Below are 27,873 nucleotides of genomic sequence, written 5' to 3' on the forward strand. Positions count from 1 at the left end.
CTCTCCTCACCATCCCCATGCCAGAGATCCTGACTATTTTTTGCCTGGGTTTTTGCAAGACTGTCCCTTCCAGTCCCTCTGTTTCCTATCTGCCACTTACTAAAAGATCCAAATCTGTGTTGTTGGATCATCAAAACAATTCTTTCATAAAGGAGTGCTGTTATCAGTGCGTATTCTAAGGAAAATGTATACCTCAGGTATCCAGCTAGAATTTGTTATAATTTTTATGTTAAGCTAGTGTGCAGGATCAAAGACACCCACTGACAGGGGTGTTAGTCTGCATAAAGAATATGTGACAGATAACAATTCTGTGACCAAGGAAACAGACCGTGGCAACACACTGCACTTAAGTTCTAGAACAATGCCGTCCAGTCCTGTAACAGGGTCCTACTTACACTCTGCACAGTTTTACATGTCGAGTATATGCTCTGAGTGGGTATCTCTGTGACTTCATTGGCTTCAGAACAACAGTGCAACAGACATGATAGCAAAATGGTCTTAGGGTGCTTATGATGCTGGCCGTGGGAACATGCCTGAAGATCACAAGGTTTTGAAGCTTTCTGAATAACTTTTAAGTCAATCAACAAAGTGCAAGTAAATTTCAAAAGTGTTCTGCATTTCTGTCCATCAGCAGCGTGAATGTCTGACGTGCTGCTGACATTGTTAAAGGATGTCAAAAGCTCCAGTTAAGTCTTTCTGAAAGTGGGAGAAACATGGTCCTGCAGGTGAAGCAAACAAGCGTCCTTTACTTTTCCTTCATGGAGAAGGCAAATGAAAAGGAGTCACAGAAGTCATAGATGGCCAATACACTCAGGGGAAATGTGTAATTTCAGCTATAAGACAGCAAGCGCAAATCAAAGAAGGGAGTGACACTTTCTGCCTATGAAATTAGCAGAGATTTAAAAGGACAGGAAGACTCAAGAGCAGTTGAGGGTGAGAGGTGGGTGTGCTTCTGGTAAGGCTTCCTTAGTGGGAAGCGCAAATTAATTCAGTCCTTCTGGAGGGAGAGCATTCAGTAGCTACTCTAATAGGGATCAAGTGTAAGAAAATAGTGCAAGATGTAGATTTATTCATGAAGACATTTATTTGTAAAATTTAAAATCTAAATATCCGTTTGTATCAAAACAGATGAGGAGATCACCTCGAGCCATAATATCATGCAACTGTGAATCAATGGAAAACAAGGCTATACATAAGCATTTGGGGATGTAGTGTATGTTCAGCGAAAAAAGGATACAAAAGTGCTTTGATGTCGATTTTGAGTTTTAAAGTTTTTATACAACTACAAACCCCTGTAATTTGAAAGAACCATGCCCAGGTGATAGGCATTTGTGTGCCAGTCATGTGACCTGGGCAAGCCCCTCAAACCTTTAAGAGTGGTTCTCTCCTGCGTAAAATGCCGTTAATACCAAACGGGGCTGTCGTGCAGATTAAATGGGATCGCTGTCTAGAAAGGTGCCGGGCTCGCCATCTGCCTGCGCGAGGGCAGCGGGTTAAAGGGAAGGCTTTCCCCCTGAGCCCGCTCCGGCCCTTCCGAATGGCTGCGGTTCTCGCCCCTTTCCGGCGGTCTCCGGGCGGCGCCCAGAGCTTCGAATCCAAACAGTGACGGGGCGGGGCGGCAGGGAGGGACGTCCCCCCAGGCTCCGTCGGCTCCCCGCGCAAGCGCAGACGGCGACCCCACCGCCAGTCGGCAGGCTAGCGTTTCCCACGCCCAGCGCGCGGCCCCCCCACCCCGCCCCGGCTCCGAGCTCCGACGCGCCTGGAAGCAGTGCGCGCTCGCGGCTCACGTCCCAGGAGGCGGGGCTTCGCGAGGAGCGACGGGTCAGAGCGCCAATCGCGGGGCTGCTCCGCCTTCGGGCTCAGTTTGAAATTCCGCGGTGACCTAACGGCTCGCGGAGCGCCGGCCAGGGAGAACACAGCGGTCTTTGCGGGAGTTTGCTGCGCTCAGCCCCGCGTGGAGGAGGTCTGGGGCCTCGACGGCCGGCTGCTTGGAGCGTCCGCCATGAGGAGAAGGTGCGGGCTGCGGAAGGGTCGAGGGGCTGCGGGAGGGAGCGACCCCTGTCCCGGGTGCGGGGTCCCCGGGACGCCCCCGGAGCGCGGGTGTCACGGCAGGCCGCGCCGAGGGAGGCCCGGGCGCGGCCGGCAGGGCTGGGAGCGCTGAGCTGGTGCTCGGGGCGGGGGCGGCAAGGCGTGCTGCGCACCGGCCCCGGCGGCCGCGGGCTCCCGAGGCTCCAGAAGCCTGGACGCGCCGGGTGTCCGCGAGCCCCGCCCGCTCGCCTCAGGTGCTGCTTCTTGGCACCCACGGCCTGTTCGAAGTCCTGCGTCTTCTGCGGTCGGGTTTCGCGCTTCTCTTTACCGTCGTCAGGTGTTTCCGTTTCTCCGTGTCTCCCGCGGGGCCGGGCTGCGGCGCTAACGTTTTAGCTGACGCGGTCGGGAGCCGGGTTCCTTGCAAGTTCAGGAGCGCCTTGAAGGAATTCCTCTCCGGCGTTTTTCATGATTCCCTTGGCCCTGCTGGGGAGGAGGCGCCGCCGACTTAAAGTAGGGGCCAGAATCGTCCGCACACCGATTGTCACTTGTCTCTTCTCTCCTTTGTCCCCTCCCCTCGGTTTTCCCTGCACAGCACTTACTGGCATTGAGGGGCAGGTTTGCTTATTAACCACCTTTCTTTTGCTCTGGGAATGTCAGCTGCAAAAGGGAGAGGTGTCAGCTTTGTGCTAAAATAAGGATGATACCAGGGCATAGGGCTCCTGTGTTAAGAGCGATAAAAACGTTAACGTTACTTTCTGAAAGAGGTGGGCGAGGCACTGTGATGATTCATTATTTGTGGTTATTGGTCAGACTGATTGCTCTGTGGCTGTAGAAAGTTCTTCCTTCCATAATTACTAATTCCCGTCGTTCCTTTTCAAGTGCTTGCCTCCCGGAGAATGGGAAGGGAGTACAAATCATGGCACCATTTGAAAAAACAGCCAGGGTTTTAAAATAACTTCAGTTGGGACGCCTGGGTGACTCAGTGGGTTGGGCCTCTGCCTTCGGCTTGGGTCATGATCTCAGGGTCCTGGGATGGATCCCCACATCTGGGCTCTCTGCTCAGTGGAGAGCCTGCTTCCCCCTTTCTCTCTCCTGCCTCTCTGCCTACTTGTGATCTCTCTCTCTCTGTCAAATAAATAAATAAAATCTTGGGGAAAAAAGAGAAAAAAGAAAGGAAAAAAAAAAAACTTCAGTAAAGCTGTAATTTTTTAAAAATCTGGCACATAATCTGCAGTGTTTTTTGGTTTTTGACTTAATTGAAAGACAGCTATGTTTACTAATTTAGCCAAATTACTTTTACAGAACTAAATGACATGAGATTTGTAGATCTCAGAGCCAATTAAAACCAAAACAAATGTCTGTACAGCTAACACACTGCTAGCCTCCAGGAGCCAGAAGGGCCACTAACTAAAAGCAGTATGCACACAATTGTTATAATGAAAAAGTTAAAAAAAATTTAACTTTTTTTGATAAAGTTAAAAAAATTGTTATAATGAAAAAGTTAAAAAAAGAAAAAAAATGGATTCGATTACTTTAACAAATCTTACTGGGCCTGTTGGGAAAACGGGCGTTTGGAATTACAAATCTAGAGACCCTTTTCACTTGAGTACTGTTTTCAAAGAATTAGAAAAATATTCCACCCTTCACAAGATTCATACTAATTCTTGTATCCCCTCTTTCTCTCATTTCTGACATTAGCCTTAATTTTCAAAAGACAGCCACAGTCTCACTCCTCCCCAGCTCTGGGCCACCGCCCTGGTCCAGGTCACCACCGTTATCTCTTGCTGTGCTCCCCTGGCCTCTTAACTGGTCTACCTGCTTCTGCCTTTTTCTCCTGAAGCTTCTTGTCAACACAGGAGCCAAAATCCTCTGGTGATTTCATATTTTAGAGTAAAAGCCTCTGCGTTTTACAAAGGCCCCTGGCGTCCTGCTGTACTCTGCACCAGTCGTACCAGAGTCTTTGCTCTCTTGGGCACCTACCAGGGACCATCCCATCTCAGGCATTGGCACTTGCTGTTCCCTCTACCTCGATCTCTCTTTCCCAACATGGGCCATGACTGGATTCCTTACCTCTCTCTTTGCTCAAAGATCACCTCAGGGAGGACTTGCTACCATTTAATATAAGATTTGCTTACATTTGCTTTTCTTTTACTATTAGAATGTAAACCCCAAGAGGGCAGGGATATCAGTTTTGTTCAGTGCTGAGTTCCAACACTTAGAATGTGCCATGTGTATGATAAATATTCAAGTAGTATTTTTGAGTGAATAACTTATGTTTCAAAAAAGTATGATCATAAGATGCCTCAGTGCATTCACTGGGAATAATAATTCTCTTGGTTCAATTAGACACCGCCTGTAAACAGATTCAGGTAATTTCCCTAAAAGTACAAGTTTGAGATTTTTATTCTCCTAACACATCACTGGAAAGCTGAGGGTACTTACAAGGATACCTCCCAAGGACACAAACGGTTATGAAAAGATCCAGTCTTCCCAATCTCTTGAAACTAGGTCACTGGACTGGAAAAGATCTCAGATGGTCTTTAAAGTGATTTCTTACCTTTCGTGTAGCATACAGTGTGATGGGTTTTAGTGCATTCATGGAGTCGTGCAGTTATCACCACAGTCAGTTTTAGAACATTTCCTCATCCCGTTGAAAAGCGGGCATACCCATTAGAGGTCAGGCTCTTTTCCACCTTCCTCCCTCCATACACACCAGCCCCATAGAGCTTCTAACCTACTTCTGCCTCTTTACCTTTGCCTGTTCTAGATATTTCATATAAATAGAACCCTACGACACATTGTCATTTGTGACTGGCTTCTTTGCCGTGGCCTAATGTTTCCCAGGTTTACTGCCAGATAACTTTCCACCGGATAGGTGTATCCCATTTACCTGTTTATTTGTTAATGGCCGTTTTGCGTTGTCTCTATCTTTTGGCTATGATAAAAATGCTACTATAAACATTTGTATGAGGGGCGCCTGGGTGTCTCCCCTTAAGCATCTGCCTTTGGCTCAGGGCAGATGATCCCAGGGTCCTGGGATCAAACCCCGCATTGGGCTTCCCTGCTCAGTGGGAAGCCTGCTTCTCCCTCTCCCACTCCCCTGCTTGTGTTCCCTCTCTGGCTATCTCTCTGTCTGTCAAATAAATCTTTTAAAAAAAAATGTATATGAGTTTTGCATGGACATGTTTTCATGTCTCTTGGGTCAGTACCTATGGAATGGAATTTCTGGATTATATGGTAACTGTTCAACTGAGAAACTGCTAGACTTTTTTTTTTTTTTAAGATTTTATTTATTTATTTAACAGGCAGAGATTACAAGTAGGCAGAGAGGCAGGCAGAGAGAGAGGGGAAAGGAAGCAGGCTCCCTGCTGAGCAGAGAGCCAGATGCAGGACTCGATCCCAGGTGGGATCATGACCTGAGCCGAAGGCAGAGGCTTTAACCCACGGAGCCACCTAGGTGCCCCACTGCTAGACTTTTCCAAGGAGGCTGCACCATTATACATTTCCGCCAGCAGTGTATGGGGGCTTCCAATTTCCCCATATCCTTGCCAACACTTGTTATTGCCTTTTTTTTTTTTTGGTAACTGTCTTTTTTCTTATAGCCATCTTGGTACCTCTAGTTTTCATTTGCATTTCGCTAGTGGTCAGTGTGTTTTCACATGCTTATTGGCCATGATAGACTTTCTTTGGAGAACTGTCTATTCCGATTCATTTCCCATGTGCTAGAATTTTATGCTTCAAAAGAGTGATCACTTTACCTTCTGAATGTTTTACAGAGCTAGGCAGCAGAGCTTTGAAATCTGTCTGTATGTGAGAGCTTATAAACTGAAGGTAGCTGGATGTTAGAGGCATAATGAGCCTTTGGTAGGGACTCAAGGCCATTCATTTTCCGTTTATTGAACAATTGCTGTGCATTATGGTCTGGAAAAATGAACACGGATAAGATCTGGCAGTCCTTGGTCTTGAGTCTGTGGTCTACAGAGTGGATGGGGCCGGTGGGGATGGGGGATGACTGTGAGGAATCCACAGCTGTTCAAAGAAGGTGATGGCAAGTGGAGGTAATGTACAGAAGCATGGTGGTTTCAACAGCTGAGACCTGCACTCGGCTGAGGGAGGAGCATGTCCAGGAAATGCTCATAGGTTCTGTTGGCCAGAATCTTAGGGAGTGAGCTGTGAGAGAGATTAAGAGACAAACCTTGGGGCACCTGGGTGGCTCAGTTGGTTGAGTGTCTGCCTTTGGCTCAGGTCATGATCCCTGGGGCTGGGTATTGAGTCCCACATCCCGCTCCCTGCTTGGCTGGGGCAGAGCCGGGGTGGGGGTGGTGTCTGCTTCTCCGTCTCCCTGTGCCTGCACTCCCCACGCTTGTCCTTGCGTGGGCTGTCTCTGTCTCAAATAAATACAATGTATTTTTTAAATGAGACAAAACTTGAAAGATTTTGAAAGCCTTTCCTTTGAAAGTGGTTGAACTGTTTGCTGAGGGCGATGGGAAACTTTGAAGGGAGTAGTCCCGCAAAGGCCTGATTGGATTTTGTTTTCTAGAGATCCTAGCTGCGCGAACTGTGCGATTGGCTAGGATGGGGTGGACCAGCCTGGAAGAGACTGCAGAGCACTGCCTGGAGTCTGGAGTCGTGCCCCTTAGAGCAATGGCCCAGTCTGGTTGGGCTCAACACTGGGCTTTTGCATTCAGACTGGATACTGACCACAGATGAAGTCTTGTAGGTTTTGTTTTTGTTTTTAAGATTTTATTTATTTATTTGAGAGAGAGAGTGAGGGAAGCAGAGAGGGAGAGGAAGAAGCAACTCCCTGCCGAGCAGAGAGCTCCATGTGGGACTTGATCCTAACACCCTGAGATCACGACCTGAGCTGAAGGCAGATGCTTAACCGACAGAGCCACCCAAGGTACCCACTATAGGTTATTTTTAATAAAATGCAAAGATTAGAATTTTGACTTATGCATTCCTTTGTCTTAAAATTGGAGTGCCTGGGGAGACTCCGAAGTTAAACTTCAGTTGAGAGTAGAATAATTAATATTAGTTGATTGAGATTAAACAAATGCCTTAGTTACCTGTTCCCATTTCTAAAATGAATGAAGTACAATAAATTCTTTGAAACATTATTGATATTGGCCATCTGGTGTAGGCTACTGGTGTTTGTGCCAAAGATTTCTTTAGGTAGGAGAGGCAACCTTTTTGTTTTTATTGTTTTGGTTTTTATTTTATTTATTTATTTGACAGACAGAGATCACGATTAGGCAGAGAGGCAGGCAGAGAGAGAGAGAGGCGGAAGCAGGCTCCCTGCTGAGCAGAGAGCCAGATGTGGGGCTCGATCCCAGGACCCCGAGATCACGACCTGAGCTGAAGGCAGAGGCTTTAACCCACTGAGCCACCCAAGCGCCCCCAATTTATGCTTTTTATTTTTTAATTTTTATTTTTTATAAACACATAATATATTTTTATCCCCAGGGGTACAGGTCTGTGAATTGCCAGGTTTACACACTTCATAGCACTCACCATAGCACATACCCTCCCCAATGTCCATAACCCCACCCCCTTCTTCCAACCCCCCTCCCCCCAGAAACCCTCAGTTTGTTTTGTGAGATTAAGAGTCACTTAATGGTTTGTCTCCCTCCCAATTGCATCTCAATTTCTGCTTTTTAAATGTTATGTGAAGCAGACTAATGGTTAGCCTTTTTTTTTTCTTTTTAAGATTTTATTTATTTATTTGACAGAGATCACAAGTGGGCAGAGAGAAGGTGGGGGCAGGGGAGCACGCTCCCTTCTGAGCAGAGATGCCAATGTAGGGCTTGATCCCAGGACCCTGAGATCATGACCTGAGCCAAAGGCAGAGGCTTAACCCAGTGAGCCACCCAGGCGCCCCTGGTTAGCTTATTTATTTTTTAAAAGATTTTATTTATTTATTTGTCAGAGAGAGGGAGAGCAAGTGAGCGAGCGAGCACAGGCAGGCAGAGTGGCAGGCAGAGGCAGAGGGAGAAGCAGGCTCCCTGCCGAGCAAGGAGCCCGATGTGGGACTCGATTCCAGGCCGCTGGGATCTTGACCTGAGCCGAAGGCAGCCGCTTAACCAACTGAGCCACCCAGGCGTCTCTGGTTAGCATTTTTTTTTTTTTTAAGATTTTATTTATTTATTTGACATAGAGAAATCACAAGTAGATGGAGAGGCAGGCAGAGAGAGAGAGAGAGAGGGAAGCAGGCTCCCTGCTGAGCAGAGAGCCCGATGCGGGACTTGATCCCAGGACCCTGAGATCATGACCTGAGCCGAAGGCAGCGGCTTAACCCACTGAGCCACCCAGGCGCCCAGCATTTTTTTTTTTTTTAAAGATTTTATTTTTATTTATTTGACAGAAAGAAATCACAAGTAGACGGAGAGGCAGGCAGAGAGAGAGGAAGGGAAGCAGGCTCCCTGCTGAGCAGAGAGCCCGATTCGGGACTCTATCCCAGGATCCTGAGATCATGACCTGAGCCGAAGGCAGTGGCTTAACCTACTGAGCCACCCAGGTGCCCCTCTGGTTAGCATTTTTAAAGTAAACTTTTTAGGGACGTCTGGGTGGCTCAGTTGGTTAAGCAACTGCCTTCGGCTCAGGTCATGATCCCGGCATCCTGGGATCGAGTCCCACATTGGGCTCCTTGCTCGGCAGGGAGCCTGCTTCTCCCTCTGCCTCTGCCTGCCATTCTGTCTGGCTGTGCTCGCTCTCTCCCCCTCTCTCTCTCTGATAAATAAATAAAATCTTTAAAAAAAAAAACTTTTTTTTTTTTAAGATTTTTAAATTTATTTATTTGACAGAAAGAGATCACAAGTAGGCAGAGAGGCAGGCAGAGAGAGAGGAGGAAGCAGGCTCCCCGCTGAGCAGACAGCCCGATGTGGGGACCCTGAGACCATGACCTGAGCCGAAGGCAGCGGCTTAACCCACTGAGCCACCCAGGCGCCCCAAAAAAGTAAACTTTTTAAAGACAAATTAGAAGGTGCCCAATTAAGTTTGCATCAGATAATGTATTTTTTAAAATAAACTTTTTGGAATTGAAGAATAACATACAGAAATGTGCATAAATGCAAGGGCCAACTCCATCAATTTTCACAATGTCAGTACACACCTATGTAACCAGTGCTCCTTGTATCCCTGCGCAGTCACCACCGCCCAGGACAATGGCAACCACTGACCACCGTCCTGACCGCTGAAAGCATACCTTGGTTTTTGCCTGTGTTTCAATTTTGTATAATTGGAATCACATGGTGAAATGCTTGCTTGACTTGCTTGTTTCTTTCAAACCAATTTTCCTTTTCTTCCCTTTTTTTTTTTAAACATTATTTTTGTTTTACCCCCCGCCGTTTAAAGATTTATTTATTTATTTATTTGGGGGAAAGAGCGAGAGAGCGTGCACTCATGCAGGAGTGGGATGGGGGAGCAGGAGAGAGAATCTCAAGCAGACTCTGAGCCTGAGGCGGGGCTTGATCTCACAACCCCGAGATCATGACCCTCCCTGAAATCAAATGTCACACACCCAACCGACTGAGCCACCTAGGGGTCTCATACCGCCTGTTGTTTTGTTGTTGTTTTGTTTTGTTTTTTAAGATTTGAGGTATAATTTGCATACAGTAAAATCAACTCATTTTACTTGAACAGTTTTGAATTTTGGTTGTTGTATACAGTTAGGTGATCATCGAAAGATCTAGGACCATTCCATCACTGTAAAAAAGTTTCCTTGTGCCTTTTGGCAGTGGACCTCCTGCTCTGATCCCAGGCTTTCTTTCACTATAGTTTTTCTAGAATTTCACAAATGAAATCGTGTAGGATGTAGCGTTTTGGCGTTTGACTTCTTTTCATTTAGCGTAGTCCACGTGATGTTTCTGAGACTACATTGTGGTTCATTGCTACATTATGATCATATCTGTTCATTGCTGTTATTCTGTGGTAGGAACGGACTGTTTACTCTTTGGTGGACATCGGGTTGTTTCTACTCTCACGCCCCTAGGACTAGCGCTGCTCTGACTCTCCCTATGCTCATCTTTATCCCGTACGTGTTGGTTTCTGCCAGCCCCGCGTGTGGAAATACACCTGCGAGGCTCAGCTTCAGCAGGTGCTGCGGCAGGTTCCACAGTGGTGTCCTGGCTTCCACTCCGGGCTGGTAATGTATGAAAGGCCTGGTCTTTCTGTATCCTCGCCAACACTTGATGTTTGTCTTGTGTAATCTGAGCCATTCTCAAAGTCAGTGGCGGTAACTTCAGGACAGCCAGACTGTAGTGAGTTGCCGTTTCACAAGAGCTTTTCCTAGAGCAGGCTCTTGTGTTTGGCGGGAGTTCATTTTGTCTGGTCTATCTTTCCTTTTTAAGTAGTCTCTACACCCAGCGTGGGGTTCCAACTCACAGTCCTGAGTTCAAGACTCCTATGTTTTGCCAACTAAGCCAGCCAGGTGCCCCTGTTTTTCTTTATAATTCTGTGTTGTCCTGCCATAGGTAGAATTGTTGATGAAAGTCCTGATTCTGGCTGTTACTGAGAGGACTGAATTTCCGGGGCACCTGGGTGGTGCATTTGGTTAAGCATCTGATTCTTGATCTCAGGTCGGGTGTTGATCTGGGGGTCATGGATTCAAGCCCCATGTTGGGTTGCACGCTGGGTGTAGAGCGAGGACTGATGGTTTTCATTGGTTAGGTGATGTTCTTAGGATTATTGGGATGAGCATTTTTTTTTAATGTAAAAAAAAAAAGAACTGAATTTCTTCAATTCAAGAAGAAGAAATTGAATTTCCCTAGTGTAAGGCGATACTGAATTTGGCTTTGCCAGTGTTGTGCTTTGGAGAAGAGAGGTTAAAGCTGAATATGGGTTTTTGATTTGTTTTAGCCTGAAGCCACTGAGAAACTAGTCTATTCAGTTTTTGTAAATAACTGCTTTTAGTCTGGAGGCAGTGGCTTATGTTACTGGCTTCTCTTGCTTTTCAGTGAGGTGCTGGCGGAGGAGTCGATAGTATGTCTCCAGAAAGCTCTGAATCACCTGCGGGAAATCTGGGAATTGATCGGGATTCCAGAGGACCAGCGGTTACAACGAACTGAGGTTGTGAAGAAGCACATCAAGGTGAGCTGAGTTGTACTGGTCTGTTTGCAGTGGGACAGCAGTGTGGAGACTGGTGTCCCTTCGCGAGAACTGGGGAAGTGACACTGGAAGTCACAGGCTTTTCCTGGTTTTGTTTCTATTTAAGTCCTATTTTTTCTTTCTTTCTTTTTTATTTTTTTTTTTTAAGATTTTATTTATTTATTTATTTGACAGGCAGAGAGGCAGGCAGAGAGAGAGAGAGAGAGAGAGAGAGAGAGAGAGAAGCAGGCTCCCCGCTGAGCAGAGAACCGGATGCGGGACTTGACTCCAGGACCCTGGGATCATGACCTGAGCCGAAGGCAGCGGCTTAACCCACTGAGCCACCCAGGCGCCCCTATTTAAGTCCTTTCTTTAAGAATTTGTAATTATGGGGGCGCCTGGGTGGCTCAGTGGGTTGGGCCTCTACCTTCGGCTCAGGTCATGATCCCGGGGGCCTGGGATCGAGTCCCGCATGGGGCTCTCTGCTCAGCAGGGAGCCTGCTTCTCCTCATCTCTCTCTCTGTCTGTCTCTCTGCCTATTTGTGATCTCTCTCTCTGTCAAATAAATAAATAAAATCTTTAAAAAAAAAAAAAAGAATTTGTAATTATGGGATGCCTGGGTGGCTCATTGGGTTAAAGCCTCTGCCTTCGGCCCAGGTCATGATCCCAGGGTCCTGGGATCGAGCCCCACATCGGGCTTTCTGCTCAGCGGGGAGCCTGCTTCCCTCTCCCTCTCTCTCTGCCTGCCTCTCTCACTACTTGTGATCTCTGTCAAATAAATAAATAAAAACCTTAAAAAAAAAAAGAATTTGTAATTATGAAGGTTTTGTTGTTATTGGTTTGGGTTTTTTTTTTCCCACTGACCCCAACCTTTTATGGGACTTCTCGCTCTCTTGTAGGACCTCCTGGATATGATGATTGCCGAAGAGGAAAGCCTGAAGGAAAGGCTCATCAAAAGCATTTCCATCTGTCAAAAAGAGCTGAATACGCTGTGCAGCGAGTTACATGTCGAGCCATTCCAGGTACATGGCGGGGGCCTTTGGGGGCTCCTGCTGGGTCTGAGATTGAGGAAGGGCTCTGACTTGGGGCTCCAGTGGAAGATTTCCTTGTAGAATCTTGGTCATAGAAAGTGGGGAGAATTTACCACCTAGTCAGTTTGTTCCAGCAACTTCCACTTATGTAAAGAGTTGCCCTGTTGCGAGGTGGAAGAGCTGGTAAGTGCTACCATCCTTCCGTCCAAACCAGCTTCCTCTTGCTATCATTGTAGGGCGTAGGACTTCCTTTTTTTTTTTTTTTTAAAGGTAGGTATGGATGGAATGATGCTATTCTTTCTCTGAAAGCAAATGAAAAGCACTACCCAGGAAGCAAAAGTGACTAGTGATACAAGGGAAAGTTACCAAAAGACCTGCCTTTGTGGTGTTGCTCATACCCCGCAGCTGTGTGCCGCGGACCAGCCAGAACGCGGCTGGCGGAGAGAGGTCTCAAGGGCCCGGGTGTCCGGGCGGCAGAGTCAGGCTGAGGGCCTGCAGGGTTTGCTGCGGGCCAGGCTAAGAGCTCGCTGTCAGGCGGCCTACCACGGGGCAGGGCTTGAAGGAGGAGCCCAGCAAGGATGAAATGAGTAACAGGATAGGGGTCCAAAAGGTGTCCCTGGGGAGAACCAGTAGAAATAGTGTTGGGATCATAAAAATGAAAACCAGCATGGAGCTTGGGGAGGTGGTTGGAATGGCTGTGAGTGCAGGGGCAGCGCATGGTGCCGTGAGATTCCGGGGTCCCTCTCTCTGTTACAGCAAGAAATACGTGGGTGTCTAGGAGGGAGTTTCTTCCTTTTCTTTTCCCTTCCTTTCTTTCAAAAGATTTTATTTATTTGAGAGAAAAAACACAAGGGGGCTGGGGCAGAGGAAGACAGAGCAGCAGACTCCCCACTGAGCAGGGATTCCCGATGTGGGGCTCCATCCCAGGACCCTGGATCATGACCTGAGCCGAAGGCAGATACTTAACGGATTTAACCCCCCAGTCATCCCCGGGAGACCGCCTCTAAAGGGTTAAGGATAGTGCTCGCTTCGGCAGCACACATACTAAAAGTGGAATGATACAGAGGACATTAGCGTGGCCCCGCGCAAGGGTGACACGCAAATTCGTGAAGCGTTCCGTATTTTTAAATGAAACAAGATGGGATTGGGAGGGAGACAAACCATAAGTGACTCTTAATCTCACGAAACAAACTGAGGGTTGCTGAGGGGAGGGGGGTTGGGAAAAGGGGGTGGGGTTATGGATATTGGGGAGGGTATGTGCTATGGTGAGTGCTGTGAAGTGTGTAAACCTGGCGATTCACATACCTGTACCCCAGGGGCATAAAAATATATGTTTATAAGAAATAAAAAATTAAAAAATAAAGGATTAAGGATAATTCATACCTGGTAGCCAAGAGCAATTAGACAGACCATGACACTAGTGGAATTTCCTGGAATCTACAGAAATGGCATATATATCGTTGATTTTATTTATTTATTTATTTATTTATTTAATATTTATATTTATTTTTAAAGATTTTATTTGTTTATTTGACAGAGGGACAGCGAGAGAGGGAATACAAGGAGGGGGAGTGGGAGAGGGAGAACCAGGCTTCCTGCTAAACAGGGAGCCAAATGCAGGGCTTGATCCCAAGACCCTGGGATCACAACCTGAGCCAAAGGCAGATGCTTAATGACTGAGCCACCCAGGCATCCCTGTATCATTGATTTTAGACAAATAGTTTTTGTGGTTTTTTTAAAGATTTTATTTATTGGGACGCCTGGGTGGCTCAGTTGGTTAAGCAGCTGCCTTCGGCTCAGGTCATGATCCCAGGGTCCTGGGATCGAGTCCCACATCGGGCTTCTTGCTTGGCGGGGAGCCTGCTTCTCCCTCTGCCTCTGCCTGCCTTTTTGTCTGCCTGTGCTCGCTTGCTCTCTCTCCCTCTGTCTCTTACAAATAAATAAAATCTTTAAAAAAAAAAAAAAGATTTTATTTATTTATTTGACAGAGATCACAAGTAGGCAGAGAGGCAGAGAGAGAGAGGAGGAAGCAGGTTCCCCACTGAGCAGAGAGCCTGATGTGGGACTTGATCCCAGGACCCTGGGACCATGACCTGAGACTGAAGGCAAAGGCTTTAACCCACTGAGCCACCCAGGCGCCCCAACAAATAGTTTCTTTAGTTTTTTTTTTTTTTTTTTTTTTTTTTTAATTTTCAGCGTGAAATTAGGTAAGAAGTTAGATACACAGTGATAGATCTTCCTCAGATTACATGATAGTCTTTATTCACCATTGTTGAGTAAAATCGTGTAAATTTTTAAGTCCTATACCTGCCACTTTTTTTCCCTCTTAATATGTTGGAGTAGAGTAAAGACCATTGATTTTTATCGGCTAGGTGCTGTTCTTAGGATTATTAGGATGAGCATCACGTCTTGAACTAGATATAGTCTTCAATAGCTAACTCAACGTAAGCTTTCCAACCACTTTTCACCTCTTACAAAAGTGTCCTGGTACCTTTCCTTATTCAAGACCTTTCTTAGGGAACCCTCTTGGTGCCATATATTGCTGGCCATGAGTTGACTTATTTGTAAGTTTAACTAAAAGTCTGTCATCCAAGGGGGTACCTGGGTGGCTCAGTTGGTCAAGCGTCTGCCTTTGGCTCAGGTGATGATCCCAGAGTCCTGGGATTGAGTCCCACGTCAGTCTCCCTGCTCAGTGGGGAGTCTGCTTCTCCCTCTGCCCTTCACCTGTGCGCATGCTCTCTCTCACTCGTTCTGTCTCAAATAAATAAATCTTAAAAAAAAAAAAAAAAAGGCCTCTCACCCTAGCCCTCTTCCATTGTCCTTCTCGTCATTTGAAGAGATCCACATGGAACCTTCTCACAATGGTACACTGTCTCCTGCAGGAAGAAGGAGAGACGACCATCTTGCAGCTAGAAAAGGATTTGCGCACTCAGGTGGAACTGATGCGAAAACAGAAAAAGGAGCGAAAACAGGAGCTGAAACTACTTCAAGAACAAGATCAAGAGCTGTGTGAAATTCTCTGCATGCCCCACTATGACGTTGACAGCTCCTCGGTTCCCAGCTTAGAAGAGCTGAGCCAGTTCAGACAACACGTGGCCACGCTGAGGGAAACAAAGGTAAGTGCTGGCGTTCACACTTCCTGAAAGTCAGTTGGACTTTCCCGTAGGTACTTGTAATCATTTTATTTCGTAGGCGTCTAGACGTGAGGAGTTCGTCAACATAAAGAGACAGATCGTCCTGTGTATGGAGGAATTAGATCACACCCCAGACACGAGCTTTGAAAGGGATGTGGTGTGTGAAGATGAAGATGCCTTTTGTTTGTCTCTGGAGAATATTGCGACACTACAGAAGCTGCTTCGGCAGGTAATAACCGCTCACGTTACGGCCTGGTTCTCTAGTGTCCAGAGATTCGAAAAAAATGGCAGTTTTTTCCCTTTAGTCTTTAATAAGTCTGTGTAAGTTAAAAGAATGAGGGAGGGTAGAGACAGTGAATGATATATAACCTTGAAGGGGGCTTGTCTTTTTTTTTTTTCTTTTTTTAACAAAACACTTATTTGTGGCTCTAAGAATGAAATTGAAATTTTGGATGAAATACTGTTAGTCATGTGAATTAGCTTCGTATTTAATTTTTTTAATTAAAAATCTGAATTCTAATTCTTGGGGTTTGAGATCCTACCATAATGGCAGCCATACAGTTTGTGTCCAAAAGTCATGAAGCCACACTTCTTCACAGTCTAGTAAAAGTGCTGCTTCTCCGTGTGGGTCCAAACATTTCTTTGCAGGAAGCCACAGGGCTGGCCTTCTTTGTGCTGCTGTCTTTGCCATAACCATTGGCTCTCCTTGCTACAGCTGGAAATGCGAAAATCACAAAATGAAGCAGTGTGTGAGGGTCTGCGAGCTCAGATCCGAGAGCTCTGGGACAGGTTGCAGATACCTGCAGAAGAGAGAGAAGCTGTAGCCACGGTTATGACTGGGTCAAAGGCCAAGGTCAGGAAAGCGGTAAGAAATCCAATGGACACTGGGTCAGCAGTCTCTACCAGTGTCAAGTATATCGTCTTCAACACCGTCTGCCTCGAGTGAGCCTGTTTTTTGTTTTAAAGATTTGAGAGAGAGAGAGCGAGCCTGTGTGCAGTGTACAAGAACATGAGTGGGGGGGCGGGAGAGGGAGAAGCAGGCTCCCTACCGAGCAGAGAGCCTGATGCAGGGCTTGATCCCAGGGGATCCCCAGGATCATGACCTGAGCTGAAGGCTGACACTTAACCATCTGAGCCACCCAGGTGCTCTACGAGCCTGGTTTTAAGGCAAGCATTAGACAGGGGTGGCTGTAGCCTGCTTATCTTCTGTCCTCTGTGCACTTTTCTTAGGTTTCTGGCTCCCGTGATAAGAGTTATAAAAAGTGTTGATGCACCTAGGTGGCTCAGTGGGTCAGGTGTTCAGCTGTTGATTTTGGGTCAGGTCACGATCTCAGGGTTGTGGGATCAAGCCCCACACCCAGCTTGGAGCCTGCTTGGGATTCTTTCCCTGTCTGCGATTGTATGTGTGGGTTCTCTCTCTCTCTCAAAGCGTTGACTGACCCCTGTGGCTTAGTGTTGTAATTTTATTTTAGCAGGGTGGGGGGTTAGGGGGACCTTTGCACGTCTGTATTCCTGCATGAAAGTACATGATGGCAAGCACCTTTACCGAGTCTCTCTGTCACAGCTGCAGCTGGAAGTGGATCGGCTGGAGGAACTAAAGATGCAAAACATGAAGAAAGTGATTGAGGCAATTCGAGTGGAGCTGGCTCAGTACTGGGACCAGTGTTTCTACAGCCAGGAGCAGAGACAGGCTTTTGCCCCTTACTACGCAGGTTCGTACACCGGCGGCGGTTTCCTGTGACGTCCTCACTTGTCTTTTACGAGGGCAGACATTCACCAGCACAGATTTCCTCTGCTGCCTTTTCAAGCCACGTAGCGTTAACTGCCATTCCTGTGTAATTAACATTTGCAGATACCGCTAGGAGACAAGGGGGCCTTGATTTCCGAAGTAGTAGAAGTAGTAAGTCACCGTAGCCTGTCGTCGTGAGGCTCAGGTCTGTCAGGAGCTCACGCTCACCCCGTGCCAGGTGCACTGTCAGACTCCTGACACCGCTGCCGCCTCACTTAATCCTCACCTCAGGAGATGAGGACGCGAGGGCATGTAAATGTTCAGCAACTTAACCCGGAGGCGCAGGGCACGTAAACCGCAGAGCCCACGTTTGAGCCCATGGAGTCATCCCTGAGAGCTCAGCGGAGCTCTAGCCTGAACTGAACTGAGCATAAAGATGAGATTGTACTAGGTTTTTAGACATTTTCTGTGAGCAGGATGGAAAGAAAGATGGTGAGGGCAACCGAGAACAGGGCAAGAGGTGACGCAGCTTTGAGAATCTTCGTCATTGTGACCCACAGCCTAGCCCCTTACTCCCTGCTCCCCGCAGACTGAGCGTGTGACAGAGCTGGCTCTGTCGTCCACAGCGTGCACTTATTCACATGTCGCTTTTACTATAAGGAAGAAAATCTGGTTTCATTTTAGGAGGAAGGGGATGGGGGTTAGTACATGGGGATGCTCAACACTAGAGGCATTTTTAAAAACTGCGGGGCCTGGGTCTTGCAGAGGACTACACGGAAAATCTGCTCCAGCTGCACGATGCTGAGATCGTGCGCTTAAGAAACTACTATGAGCTTCACAAGGAACTCTTCGAAGGCGTCCAGAAGTGGGAAGAAAGCTGGAGACTTTTCTTGGACTTTGAGGTACGGCCCGAGCTTCTGTTCCCCTAGAGTGCGGTCGAGCGTTCCCGCCCGCCATGTGCAGGGTCCGCCTCCGCTCCGCTCTTGGCCAGGGGTCTGACCCCCGGGCTTCAGCACGAAGTCCTGAGTTGCTGCTGACCCAGCTGTGCCCAGCTCACATGCGGGAACAGAGAATGGAATTCCTGCCCTCAGTGATGTCGAATTCCTGCAAAAAGAAGTCCAGGCTAGAACACGCAGGGCAGGCACAGCTGTTCCACAGTCGTCTGTGTCCCGGGCTTTCCCACCACTAACGGGTGGACCGGACCTCAGGTTCAAGGTAGCGCTGGAGCTCCCCCTGCTGCACGTCAGGCACTGCTGCTCTGCTTGCAGGCCACACCCGGGGCTGGAGAGGCCGGGGGAGCCGCTGCTGCAGACAGATTCTGGTTCTCTGAACCAAGGAAGGGGGGCACGGATGTGGGGTGGCAGTTACTGTTCGCTACCATTCCAGCGGTTGCTGTCTTCTCAGAAGACAGCCCCTGGGTACCGGGGCACGTGTGTATGGTCTGAATTCCTTTTCTTCTGACAGACTTGGCTCTCACAGCTTTCCTCAGAGGTTTCCAAGCTCAGGCATGGGGCTTGGATGAGCCAGACGAGACGTGTAGGGCACACGGAGACTCCTTCTCAGAGCTTGAAAGGGGCTGTTGGGGAATCTGAGCTCAACTCCTTCAGGGTTACAGCAGGGAAACAGGACTTGAATGGAGAGCCCCGTGTGAGGTCTCAGAGCTGACTAAGAACAGATGCCCCAGGCCTCAGTTACTCCTTAACTTGTGGTTGGAAGCAAGAAGGAAGGGTAGGAAATGTCAGTAAAGAGCCAGGTAAGTAAGGCTTACTGACATGCCAGTATTTAAGGAAAAATAAGAAACGAATTACCACCCCCTTTAGCTAGTGTTTACGGGCGGTCATGAGTCAAGTGGTCTGGAAGGCAAACAGTTTCTTTAGGAGCTTTGCCCCCACATTGACAAATTATTTCTAAAATTTTCTGATGATCTCCAATTTTTGAGTGTATAAATCTAATTTATATGTACAAATTACATGCTTAAATTACTGCCCTGATATACTGTATACATGATACTATAACAAAAACAGAAAAGAAGCCTAACACTTAACATGTTTAACTTGCCTATTTTGTGAGTGTTAATTTCATAAAAAACAGATCGTAAACCTCTTAACCAGGCACATTTACGCTGCGTCGGTCGCATGCTAGGAGTGAATGGGCGAGGAGGGACACCACCCCCAAGCCCTCCCGAGTATAGACCCCTCCCTTGTCGCTCCACATGTCTCATTCCCTATAGGTGACAAGTGGTCTTTGACATCTGAACCACGGAAGAGAGCCAGTGACATTGCACATTACATATTAACGCCTATCTTTTATTTTTTAAAAAGATTTTATTTATTTGAAGCGGGGGAGAGAGCACGAGCCAGGGGGAGAGGAGAGGCTGAGGGAACGGGGGTCAGTCCAGGACCCTGTGATCATGAACTGAGCTGAAGGCTTAACCCACCGAGCCATCCAGGCGCCCCCATCTTACTTTTAGATTAGAAAGGGAACTGTAGTCTTCCTACACACCAGTGGGTGATCGTGCATATACCTGTAAGTGCTCACAGCCCACTCACCTGTCTTAGGACATCACTGCCTCTCACTGCGGACAGTGGTTGGGAATGCAGAACTCTGAGAGTTTCCTTAGTTTGTATCAGTTTATGAGAGTGAGGGATCTTATCAGCAGTTTCTGGTCTGATTGTCGCAGGGCCTCCTCTAATTAAAAGGTATTTTTCACAGAGAAAAGCTTCAGATCCAAGTCGATTTACAAACCGCGGAGGAAATCTTCTAAAAGAAGAAAAGCAACGAGCCAAGCTTCAAAAAACACTCCCCAAGGTAACGTCGCCACAAAGAGTTTTTGGTGCTTGGCTACAAGATACCTTACTGTTTGTAAATCCTCTGCTTTGAATTGTCTTGCCCCAGAACTGTCCTTTCTTCCAAGGCTTAGGCAAGGATGGCAGGTATATGCTGAGCCTTCCTAGGGGAAGCATCTGAATATCAAGGTTTCGTAGCTGTCTCAGGATGCCACAGCAAAGTACCATCGACTGTGGGGCTTCAACAACAGAATTTGTTCGCAATCTGGAGGCTAGAAGTCTGAGAGCAAAGTATCAGCAGGGCTGGTTTCTTCTTCTTCTTTTTTTTTTTTTTTAAAGATTTTATTTATTTGACAGAGATCACAAGTAGGCAGAGAGGTAGACAGGCAGAGAGAGAGGAGGGAAGCAGGCTCCCCACTGAGCAGGAAGCCCGATGTGGGGCTTGATCCCAGGACCCTGAGACCATGACCTGAGCTGAAGGCAGAGGCTTAATCCACTGAGCCACCCAGGCGCCCCAGGGTTGGTTTCTTCTGAGCCCTGTCTCTTTGACTTGTGGATGACTTGCCTTCTCCCTGAACCTTCACCTGGCCTCCCTTCTGTATCTGTGTCCACATTTTCTCTTAACAAAGCCACCAGTGAATGTTGGATTAGGAGCGGTCCGAATGACATCACTTTAGCTCCATTACCTGTATGTCCGAATAAAGCCACATTCTGAGGTACTGGGAGTTAGGACTCAAACATGAATTTGGGAATATGCAGTTTGGCTTATAACATAAGGCAAGCTTTTGAGAAAGTGCTGTGGGCTTCCTTACTGGTGGTTTTTTTGTTTTGTTTTAAGATTTTATTCATGTATTAGAGTGCAGGGCAGTGGGGCAGGGGAAGGCAGGAAGCAGACCTGCCTTCTTGCTGAGCAGAGACCCCAGCACAGGGCCCAGTTCCGGGACCGCAGAGCATGACCCAAGGCGTAGGCTGACGCCCAACTGAGCCACACAGGCGCCCCTACTGTTGTCTTATAACTTTTTTTATTTTTGGTATAAATAGTTTGTACTATTTTTTAAAGATTTTATTATTTGACAGAGATCACAAGTAGGCAGAGAGGCAGAGAGAGGGGGGGAAGCAGGCTCCCCGCTGAGCAGAGAGCCCGACATGGGGCTCCATCCCAGGACCCCAGGACCATGACCTGAGCTGAAGGCAGAGCCACCCAGGCCCCCCGTTATCTATTTTAGTAGTAGAAGTGATTGTTAGTACTATTGCGTTAAGTGCCAGATACTGTCGTAAAGTGCTTTCCATTTATTCATCATTTGTTGTCACCACCTCCTTAGGAGGTTAGGATCATTTCCATTTTTATAGATGAGGAGACGCCCTGAGAGCTTCAGTAACTCGCCCGCCTTTCCACAGCCACTGAGAAGTAGATGCGGCCGCGAACCCCAAGGGCGGTGCTCTCGACCCGCTCTGTCCATTTCGCGTTGCTCGTGTTCCCTGTGCTGCGTCCAGCTTTAGGCACCAAAACCCTAGTTAGACTCTGGGTTCTTGCCTTCTCCCCTCTTCATGTGTGTTAGGAATAAACCATCCCTAGGCTGTGCTCTTTGGTCACTCCGTCCTGTACCCTCGTGGGTCCAGCTTGGTGTTCCGCTCCCGGTGCTCTGGGGCGGGGTCCTCCTTTGGGGGAATCATTCCACGCGGGCTTCACCAAAACTTGGTGGTAATCAGCGTGTCCTTGTCTACGATTCCAGCTGGAAGAGGAGTTGAAGGCACGGATAGAAACGTGGGAACGGGAGCACTCAAAGGCGTTTGTGGTAAACGGGCAGAAGTTCATGGAGTACGTGTCGGAGCAGTGGGAGGCGCACCGCCTGGAGAAGGAGCGAGCCAAGCAGGAAAGGGTGAGCGAGCACAGCGGGGGACGGTGATGGGGTGTGAGCAGCCCAGGGTCTCTGCCGGAGGTGGGGGTGGCGGCAGCTGGAGGGGTAGCCCTGGGTATGGGGCCTGGACACTCCACTTCTGGCACTGCTTCTGTCCCATCTCAGGCCTCTTCCCGTCCTGAGATTTATGGCTTTTGCTTCTGATTTTCACACAGCAACTCAAGAACAAGAAGCAGACAGAGACCGAGATGCTGTACGGCAGTGCTCCCCGCACGCCCAGCAAGCGGCGGGGACTCACCCCCACCACGCCCGGCAAAGTGCGCAAGGTGAGCGCGGGGCTCTGCGAACCGCCCTTATGGGGCTCTCGAGGCGATGGCTCTTGGCCACCTCTTGCCTCCTGCCCCACAGAGGGGGAAGAGTTTCTTGGGCCTTCCGGGTGAGGTTCCTCTAAGTGTATGAACGGAAGACAACCTTTACCCCGGTAGCAACTTGATAACGACAGTCACGGCCTGGCCAGTGCAGATGTGTGCCTGTTGTTGGGGTCTGGGGTGGGTTAAACTTGGGGGCCCCGAACCGCAAGTTTAGTAAATGGAATATCCAGTATTCTTCCATCGCTGGAGCAGAAGTCAGGGAGGAACGTGACCTTGTCTTTGATAAATGAAGTAGAGCTTTACTTCTCGGCTCGTATTTTACAACATATGATAGTTTAAGAATCACCTGCAGGGGTGCCCGGCTGGCTCTGTCGGTGGAACCTGCGGCTCTTGATCCCAGGCCGGGAGTTCAAGCCCCCTGCAAAAACTCCCAGGAGGCTATATGGTGTTTTTCCTGATTTTAAAAAAGCTTATGAAGAGTTTTTATTTATTTGACACAGACAGCGAGAGAGGGAACACAAGCAAGGGGAGTGGGAGAGGGAGAAGAGGCTTCGCTCTGAGCCAGGAGCCCGTTGTGGGGCTCCGTCCCAGGATCATGGGCAGCAGCTCAACCACTGAGCAACCCAGGCGCCCCAAAAAGGCTTTTAAATAATGTATTTTTATGGGGCACCTGGGTGGGTTAAGTCAGTGGGTTAAGCCTCTGCCTTCAGCTCAGGTCATGATCTCAGTTTCCTGGGATCGAGCCCCGTGTTGGGCTCTGCTCACTGGGGAGCCTGCTTCCCCCTCTCTCTCTGCCAACTTGTGCTCTCTGTCAAATAAATAAAATCTTTTAAAAAAATGTATTTTTACAAAATAGAGATCACATATAATTTGGATTTCTGCCTCACCCTACTGGGTTTATTGCTTGTGATTTTTTTCATAGCATCAGTCATTCTTCAAATACATGCTTACTGTTAGCTGCACCAAGAGAGTGCATGCCTGTGCTCGAGGAGGGTGGGGAGGGGCAGGGGAGAGGGAGAGAATCTCAAGCAGGATCCACTCCCAGCCCAGAGCTCAGTCCCACGACCTTGAGATCATGACCTGAGCCATAATCGGAGTCAGATGCACAGTTGACTGAGCCGCCCAGGTGCCCCTACCTAGAGGGTTTGTTTTGTTTTAATTTTACTGAGTCAAATTGGCAGATAAAGTGTATACTTCCCTAAGTTTTGACATACGTATACCCCATGAAACTATCACCACAGTCAAGCCCGTGAACACAGCCATGGCATGCAAAGTTTCCTCCTGCCCCTTCGTGTTCTCTTTGCGCCCCCACAGCCCGTGGCAGCCATAGCCTTGCTGTCACCACTGACTAGTTTGCTTTTTTTTTTAAGATTTTTATTTTAATTTGACAGATCACAACTAGGCAGAGAGGCAGGTAGAGAGAGGGGGAAGCAGGCTCCCCACTGAGCAGGGAGCCGGATGTGGGGCTCGATCCCAGCACCCTGGGATCATGACCTTAGCCGAAAGCAGAGGCTTTAACCCACTGAGCTACCCAGGTGTCCCAAGTTTGCATTTTCTAACACGCTATATGCATGTGGTTATATAGTATGTATGCCTTTCCGGTCTGGCTTCTTTCATATAGCGTAACTTTGGTGAGATTCATCCGTGTTGTGGCACAGGTAACAGGTCAGTCCTTTTTAACGGGGACCAGTATCCACAGCACGACTCAACTGCAATTCGCTTATTTGCCTGGGGGTGGACGTTAGGCTTGTTGGTGGGGGTTTGGGCTGCTGTGAAGTGGCTGCATTTGGACACAGACCTCTGCATGGCTCTGCTTTCGAACCTCTTGTGTGAATACCTAATCTGATAGGTTTAGAAGCAAAATGGCTATGCCATGTTATAGTTCAATCTGGGTAGAAATCGGCTTTGAACACTTACCACAGGTCTCTCAAAGCTCTGAGCCTTGGAAACCCATCTTGGACTTTCTCCTCTGTTTCTTCCTCTGTGGTGCTGGGCAGGCTACTGAGTGTGTTCGGTGTGTTCTCTTCGCCCATTCTCCGCAGCTGAACACGACCGCCATGTCCAATGCCACGGCCAACAGCAGCATTCGGCCTGTCTTTGGGGGGACAGTCTACCGTTCCCCCGTGTCTCGGCTTCCACCTTCTGGCAGCAAGGTCAGTATGCTGTGCGCACAAGGGCTTCACCAACACGGCTCCAGCCCGCTCACCCGGACGCCCCGCCGGCTTGTGCCACTGTCTAAGATGCCTGGATTCAGTTTCCCTTGAGATGCTGAGAGTAAGCTAGCTTATCCGTCGAATGCGAGAGAGAGAATGGTCATTCTGAACCCCAGTAGGATCATGGGAGTCACTGGGATAGGATTCTGGGGGCTCGGTTCATACCTTGGGCTTCAGCTGCTGCTGAGTGAGGTCCCTGTGCGTGGGTTCAAGTCCGGCCACCCTGGATTGTGAGACGGTCGGGGACGGTCACATAAAGAGAGGTGGAGAAGATGTGCTACGTGTGTCTGTCAAGTATTTCACAGACAGGCTCAAGACAGGTCCTCTGCACATCATTAAGAATTCCTGCAGCTTTTAAAACCACAAGGAGAGACATGAATAATATGGAGATGTTACTAGCCTTTGGCCACTTGTGCGTGCGTGCGTGCGTGTGTGTGTATCCTTCCTTAGCATGATGCCCGGATCTCTCTCTTCTCTGCAGCCGGTCATCACTTCCACTTGTTCGGGGAAAAAAACCCCCCGTGCTGGGAGGCATGGAGCCGACAAGGAGAACCTGGAGCTCAACGGCAGCATCCTGAGCGGTGGGTACCCCGCCTCGGCCCCCCTGCAGCGCAACTTCAGCATTAATTCTGTTGCCAGCACCTATTCTGAGTTTGCGGTAATTCACCTTTTCTGATATCTACCAGTCTCTGGGGAGCACACAGTTGGGGCAGAGTGGGTTCCTTCCCAAGGGCACCCAGATAATTAGGACAGTTCTTTGGAGGCTGAGAATCCCTTTCCTGCCTTGACCATGGCACGGGGTCGGGTGGTTTAGGGGAAAGAGAAGAAGGAAAGTGGCAGTGGCAACGCGACATTTAACCTCGATCCTTCTGCTTAAGAAATACCATTCCCTGGCTGCAGGAGGTGACCCTTCTGATCACTGCCCTGGTGCTCTCTTGGTGGAGTTCTTGGTAATTGTCTCAATTCTTTGTTCTTAGAAGGATCCGCCCCTCTCTGACAGCTCCGCTGTTGGGCTTCAGGTCTGTATGGCAACCCCTGCATGTCCCGTGGCCATTTTCCAAACTCACCTGTCACATCTGCTCGCTTAACTCCCGTCTGGACACGGAGCTACACTAACTGATCATCTCAGCTGTACTATCGTAGAGCGCCCCCCCCCCCCCCCCGCTTTTTAAACAAAGGAAGTAGGAATTCCTAATGTGGAAATCAAAACTACTTTCTGACTTCAATCCTACAACATCCTAACCTGCTGATTAACAAGAACACTTGTTCAGACTTGAATTGGATTCTCAGCCCTACCTAAAGTCAGGCAAATTTTTTTTTTTTTTTTTTTAAATCACCATGTTTCACACCCGAAGACCTTCACCCTCCCTAGTTGTGACCTCAGAGGCCTCCAGCGTGCTGGAGAGAACAGAGGCCCCATCACACAGGGAGGGGAGCCCCAGCTGTGTGCTGCCTGTCGTGAGGTTCTGGGCCTGTGTGCTGATCGTGTCCTGGAGTATATGCCGTACTAACCCTCGGGCTCACCCGCCAGCTCTCTGTCTGCCACGAGCGAGCCAGTGCTCCTTTCCTAGCCTCTGCCTGTTCTTCCCACATCAAGCTGCTAAAGCATCATGTGGCATTGGGAAAGCGATTTTCCAGACACTCTTTGTTCCTAGTAACCTACTCCGTCTTCACTAATCCTTAACTGCAGCGCCCTTAACAGCACGTGTTCTCTCTTCCCTCAGTATCTTCCTGTGGGGAGGGGAGGCTGCTCTTCACGCGGGGTCGGGGTGGGGGGGACATGCTGGCGCACAGCCAGGGGTGCCACTCTCGGGGAAGGGGGCAGTTGCCCAAGGCTAGAGCTGGTCTGGAACACTGCAGCTGGCTTCATACTACGGCACTTTTGTCAAATGACATCCCTGTGTGTGTCGCTCCGGCTGGCTGCCGGCTGCACTGAGGGACCCGCTTGCTCCTGCCTGCTTAGCCCAGTCCCACAGCGCCCACTTGGGGCTTAAATGCACCTGCTCCTCTTTATGGCAAGGCCATAAAGGTGGGAGGTTAAGCTGGTTTGGGTTGCTGTGGCTCATACCCACCCCCGCAGGCAGCACCAAGCCGGTAGACTAACCTCTCCTAACCTCTAACTTCTCCTACCCTCTCTTGGGACTCGTTCATGCTTTACCCTCTTCTGTTCCATGTGCTCCAGCAGGAGATCAAATCACCAGCAGGTTCCAAGGCCCTCGGCCCCAGGGATTGGTAGATAGAGGGTCTGGCCCCGTCCTTTATAAAGGGCTCAGAGACCAAAGGTTGTTGCCTGCCTAGTTTGACCACTGGAGAGAGTACTTCGTGGAGCGTAAGGGATTTCTGTGCTGGGAGGTTCTGGTGGAATGTACTGGCTCAGGAAAGGGGTCTAGGGTGCACGTGCACATGCTTATCTACGGCTAATAGCACGGTGCTCAGGCTTCCGTCTTACATCCCTAACACAGCCTGTGCTGGCGAGGGACCTCGGGCTCAGAGTCATGTACCCGTGCTTCCCAGGACAAGGGGGTATGCCGGGGGGAGGGGCCGCACTGCCATTGACATTATTTATTTTTCAACAGCGAGAACTTTCAAAGGCTTCCAAATCTGACGCTGCTTCTCGAATCCTCAATTCGACCAACATCCAATCCTGAGAAGCCCTGATCAGTCAGCCACTGTAGCTTCCTGTGCCTAGACTAGACCTGATTATGTGGGGGGGGCCTCGATTTTTCTTGAGTTTAGGTTCTACTACCCTGGGCCTGACTGACAGAAGTGATTGTTACAGATGAAAACCTACCAGATGGTTCAGTGGGTCTTCAAAAACTTGATTGTTGTTTTGACCCAAGAAATACATTCAATCTTAGTTCATAGCGGTAAGTGCAAATTTTAGCAGATGGAACCTAATTTCTTTCTCTGCCCCGTAATTCTATTGCTGAAGCCTGACCAAGGGTTTGTTGTATTTTACCATCGTGCCCATCCTCGGGGCATGGGGCATGAAGTGTTATTGGCCTGTACCCTTATAACGAGAGATGAACATCCTGTCGGACAGAGAGGCTGGGGCTCCTTTGTTAAATGGTGTAGAATTCTGTTCTATGGTGCAATGGCCTACGTGCGCAGACATGTGTACGGACAAGCATGCTTACCTGAACTCTGCTTCTTTAGTTTTCTCCGGGTTGAGGTGCTGGCGTTCGTCTGTCCCCTGCAGTTGGCAGGCTGTGGGGCCGGGCTGGGCCATCTCTGTCCCGGAGATCTGGAACTTTGCACATGTCAGTACTGGGGAGTTGTTCCTGCTACAGCGTCCGCATCTTCACGTACTCTGGCGATCACTACTGCTCTCCCCCAAGCACTATTTATTCTTCCTCTGCCTGCCTGTGCCAGCACTACTGTCTGCACACTCAATGGTTCTCGAAAGCTTACCGGCATGGGTTTAGACGTATACATGTCCTGTTTTTAAAAATATAAATATATTCTTAAAAATAAATTAATGTGTATACTTACCTTTCAAAAAGATACATGGTGGTATTTTATTGTTTGTTTTTTTTTTCAAATCACTGTTTGGTCAGTTTGGTCTGTGGAAAACAAAAGACTAAAAGAACATACAAGAAATTTTTAGTCAGGAGTATGATTTTTATATCCTTTTATGCACT

At 48.5% G+C, this 27,873-nt stretch overlaps 1 protein-coding gene across 4 annotated transcripts; it reads left to right on the forward strand.

The window, feature by feature from the left end:
• Positions 1–1,740: 1,740 nt before the first annotated feature.
• Positions 1,741–27,734, forward strand: PRC1 (protein regulator of cytokinesis 1). 4 transcript variants are annotated; one of them, XM_082736110.1, is made up of 15 exons: positions 1,741–2,013; positions 10,980–11,112; positions 12,009–12,131; positions 15,023–15,256; positions 15,333–15,503; positions 15,990–16,139; positions 16,839–16,986; positions 17,769–17,905; positions 19,716–19,811; positions 21,523–21,669; positions 21,864–21,974; positions 24,062–24,172; positions 24,714–24,890; positions 25,210–25,251; positions 26,809–27,734. In XM_082736110.1, exons 1-15 carry the CDS (start codon positions 2,003–2,005, stop codon positions 26,878–26,880), a joined length of 1,863 nt encoding a protein of 620 aa, XP_082592236.1. In that variant the 5' UTR covers positions 1,741–2,002; the 3' UTR covers positions 26,881–27,734. The 4 variants fall into 4 exon arrangements, with proteins under 4 accessions (XP_082592236.1, XP_082592237.1, XP_082592238.1 ...); XM_082736113.1 differs by having other exon boundaries at positions 1,856–2,013; positions 24,714–24,813; XM_082736111.1 differs by lacking the exon at positions 25,210–25,251.
• Positions 27,735–27,873: the final 139 nt, after the last annotated feature.

Source organism: Mustela nivalis (assembly GCF_964662115.1).
Source record: "Mustela nivalis genome assembly, chromosome: 6".
NCBI classification, from domain to species: Eukaryota; Metazoa; Chordata; class Mammalia; order Carnivora; family Mustelidae; genus Mustela; species Mustela nivalis.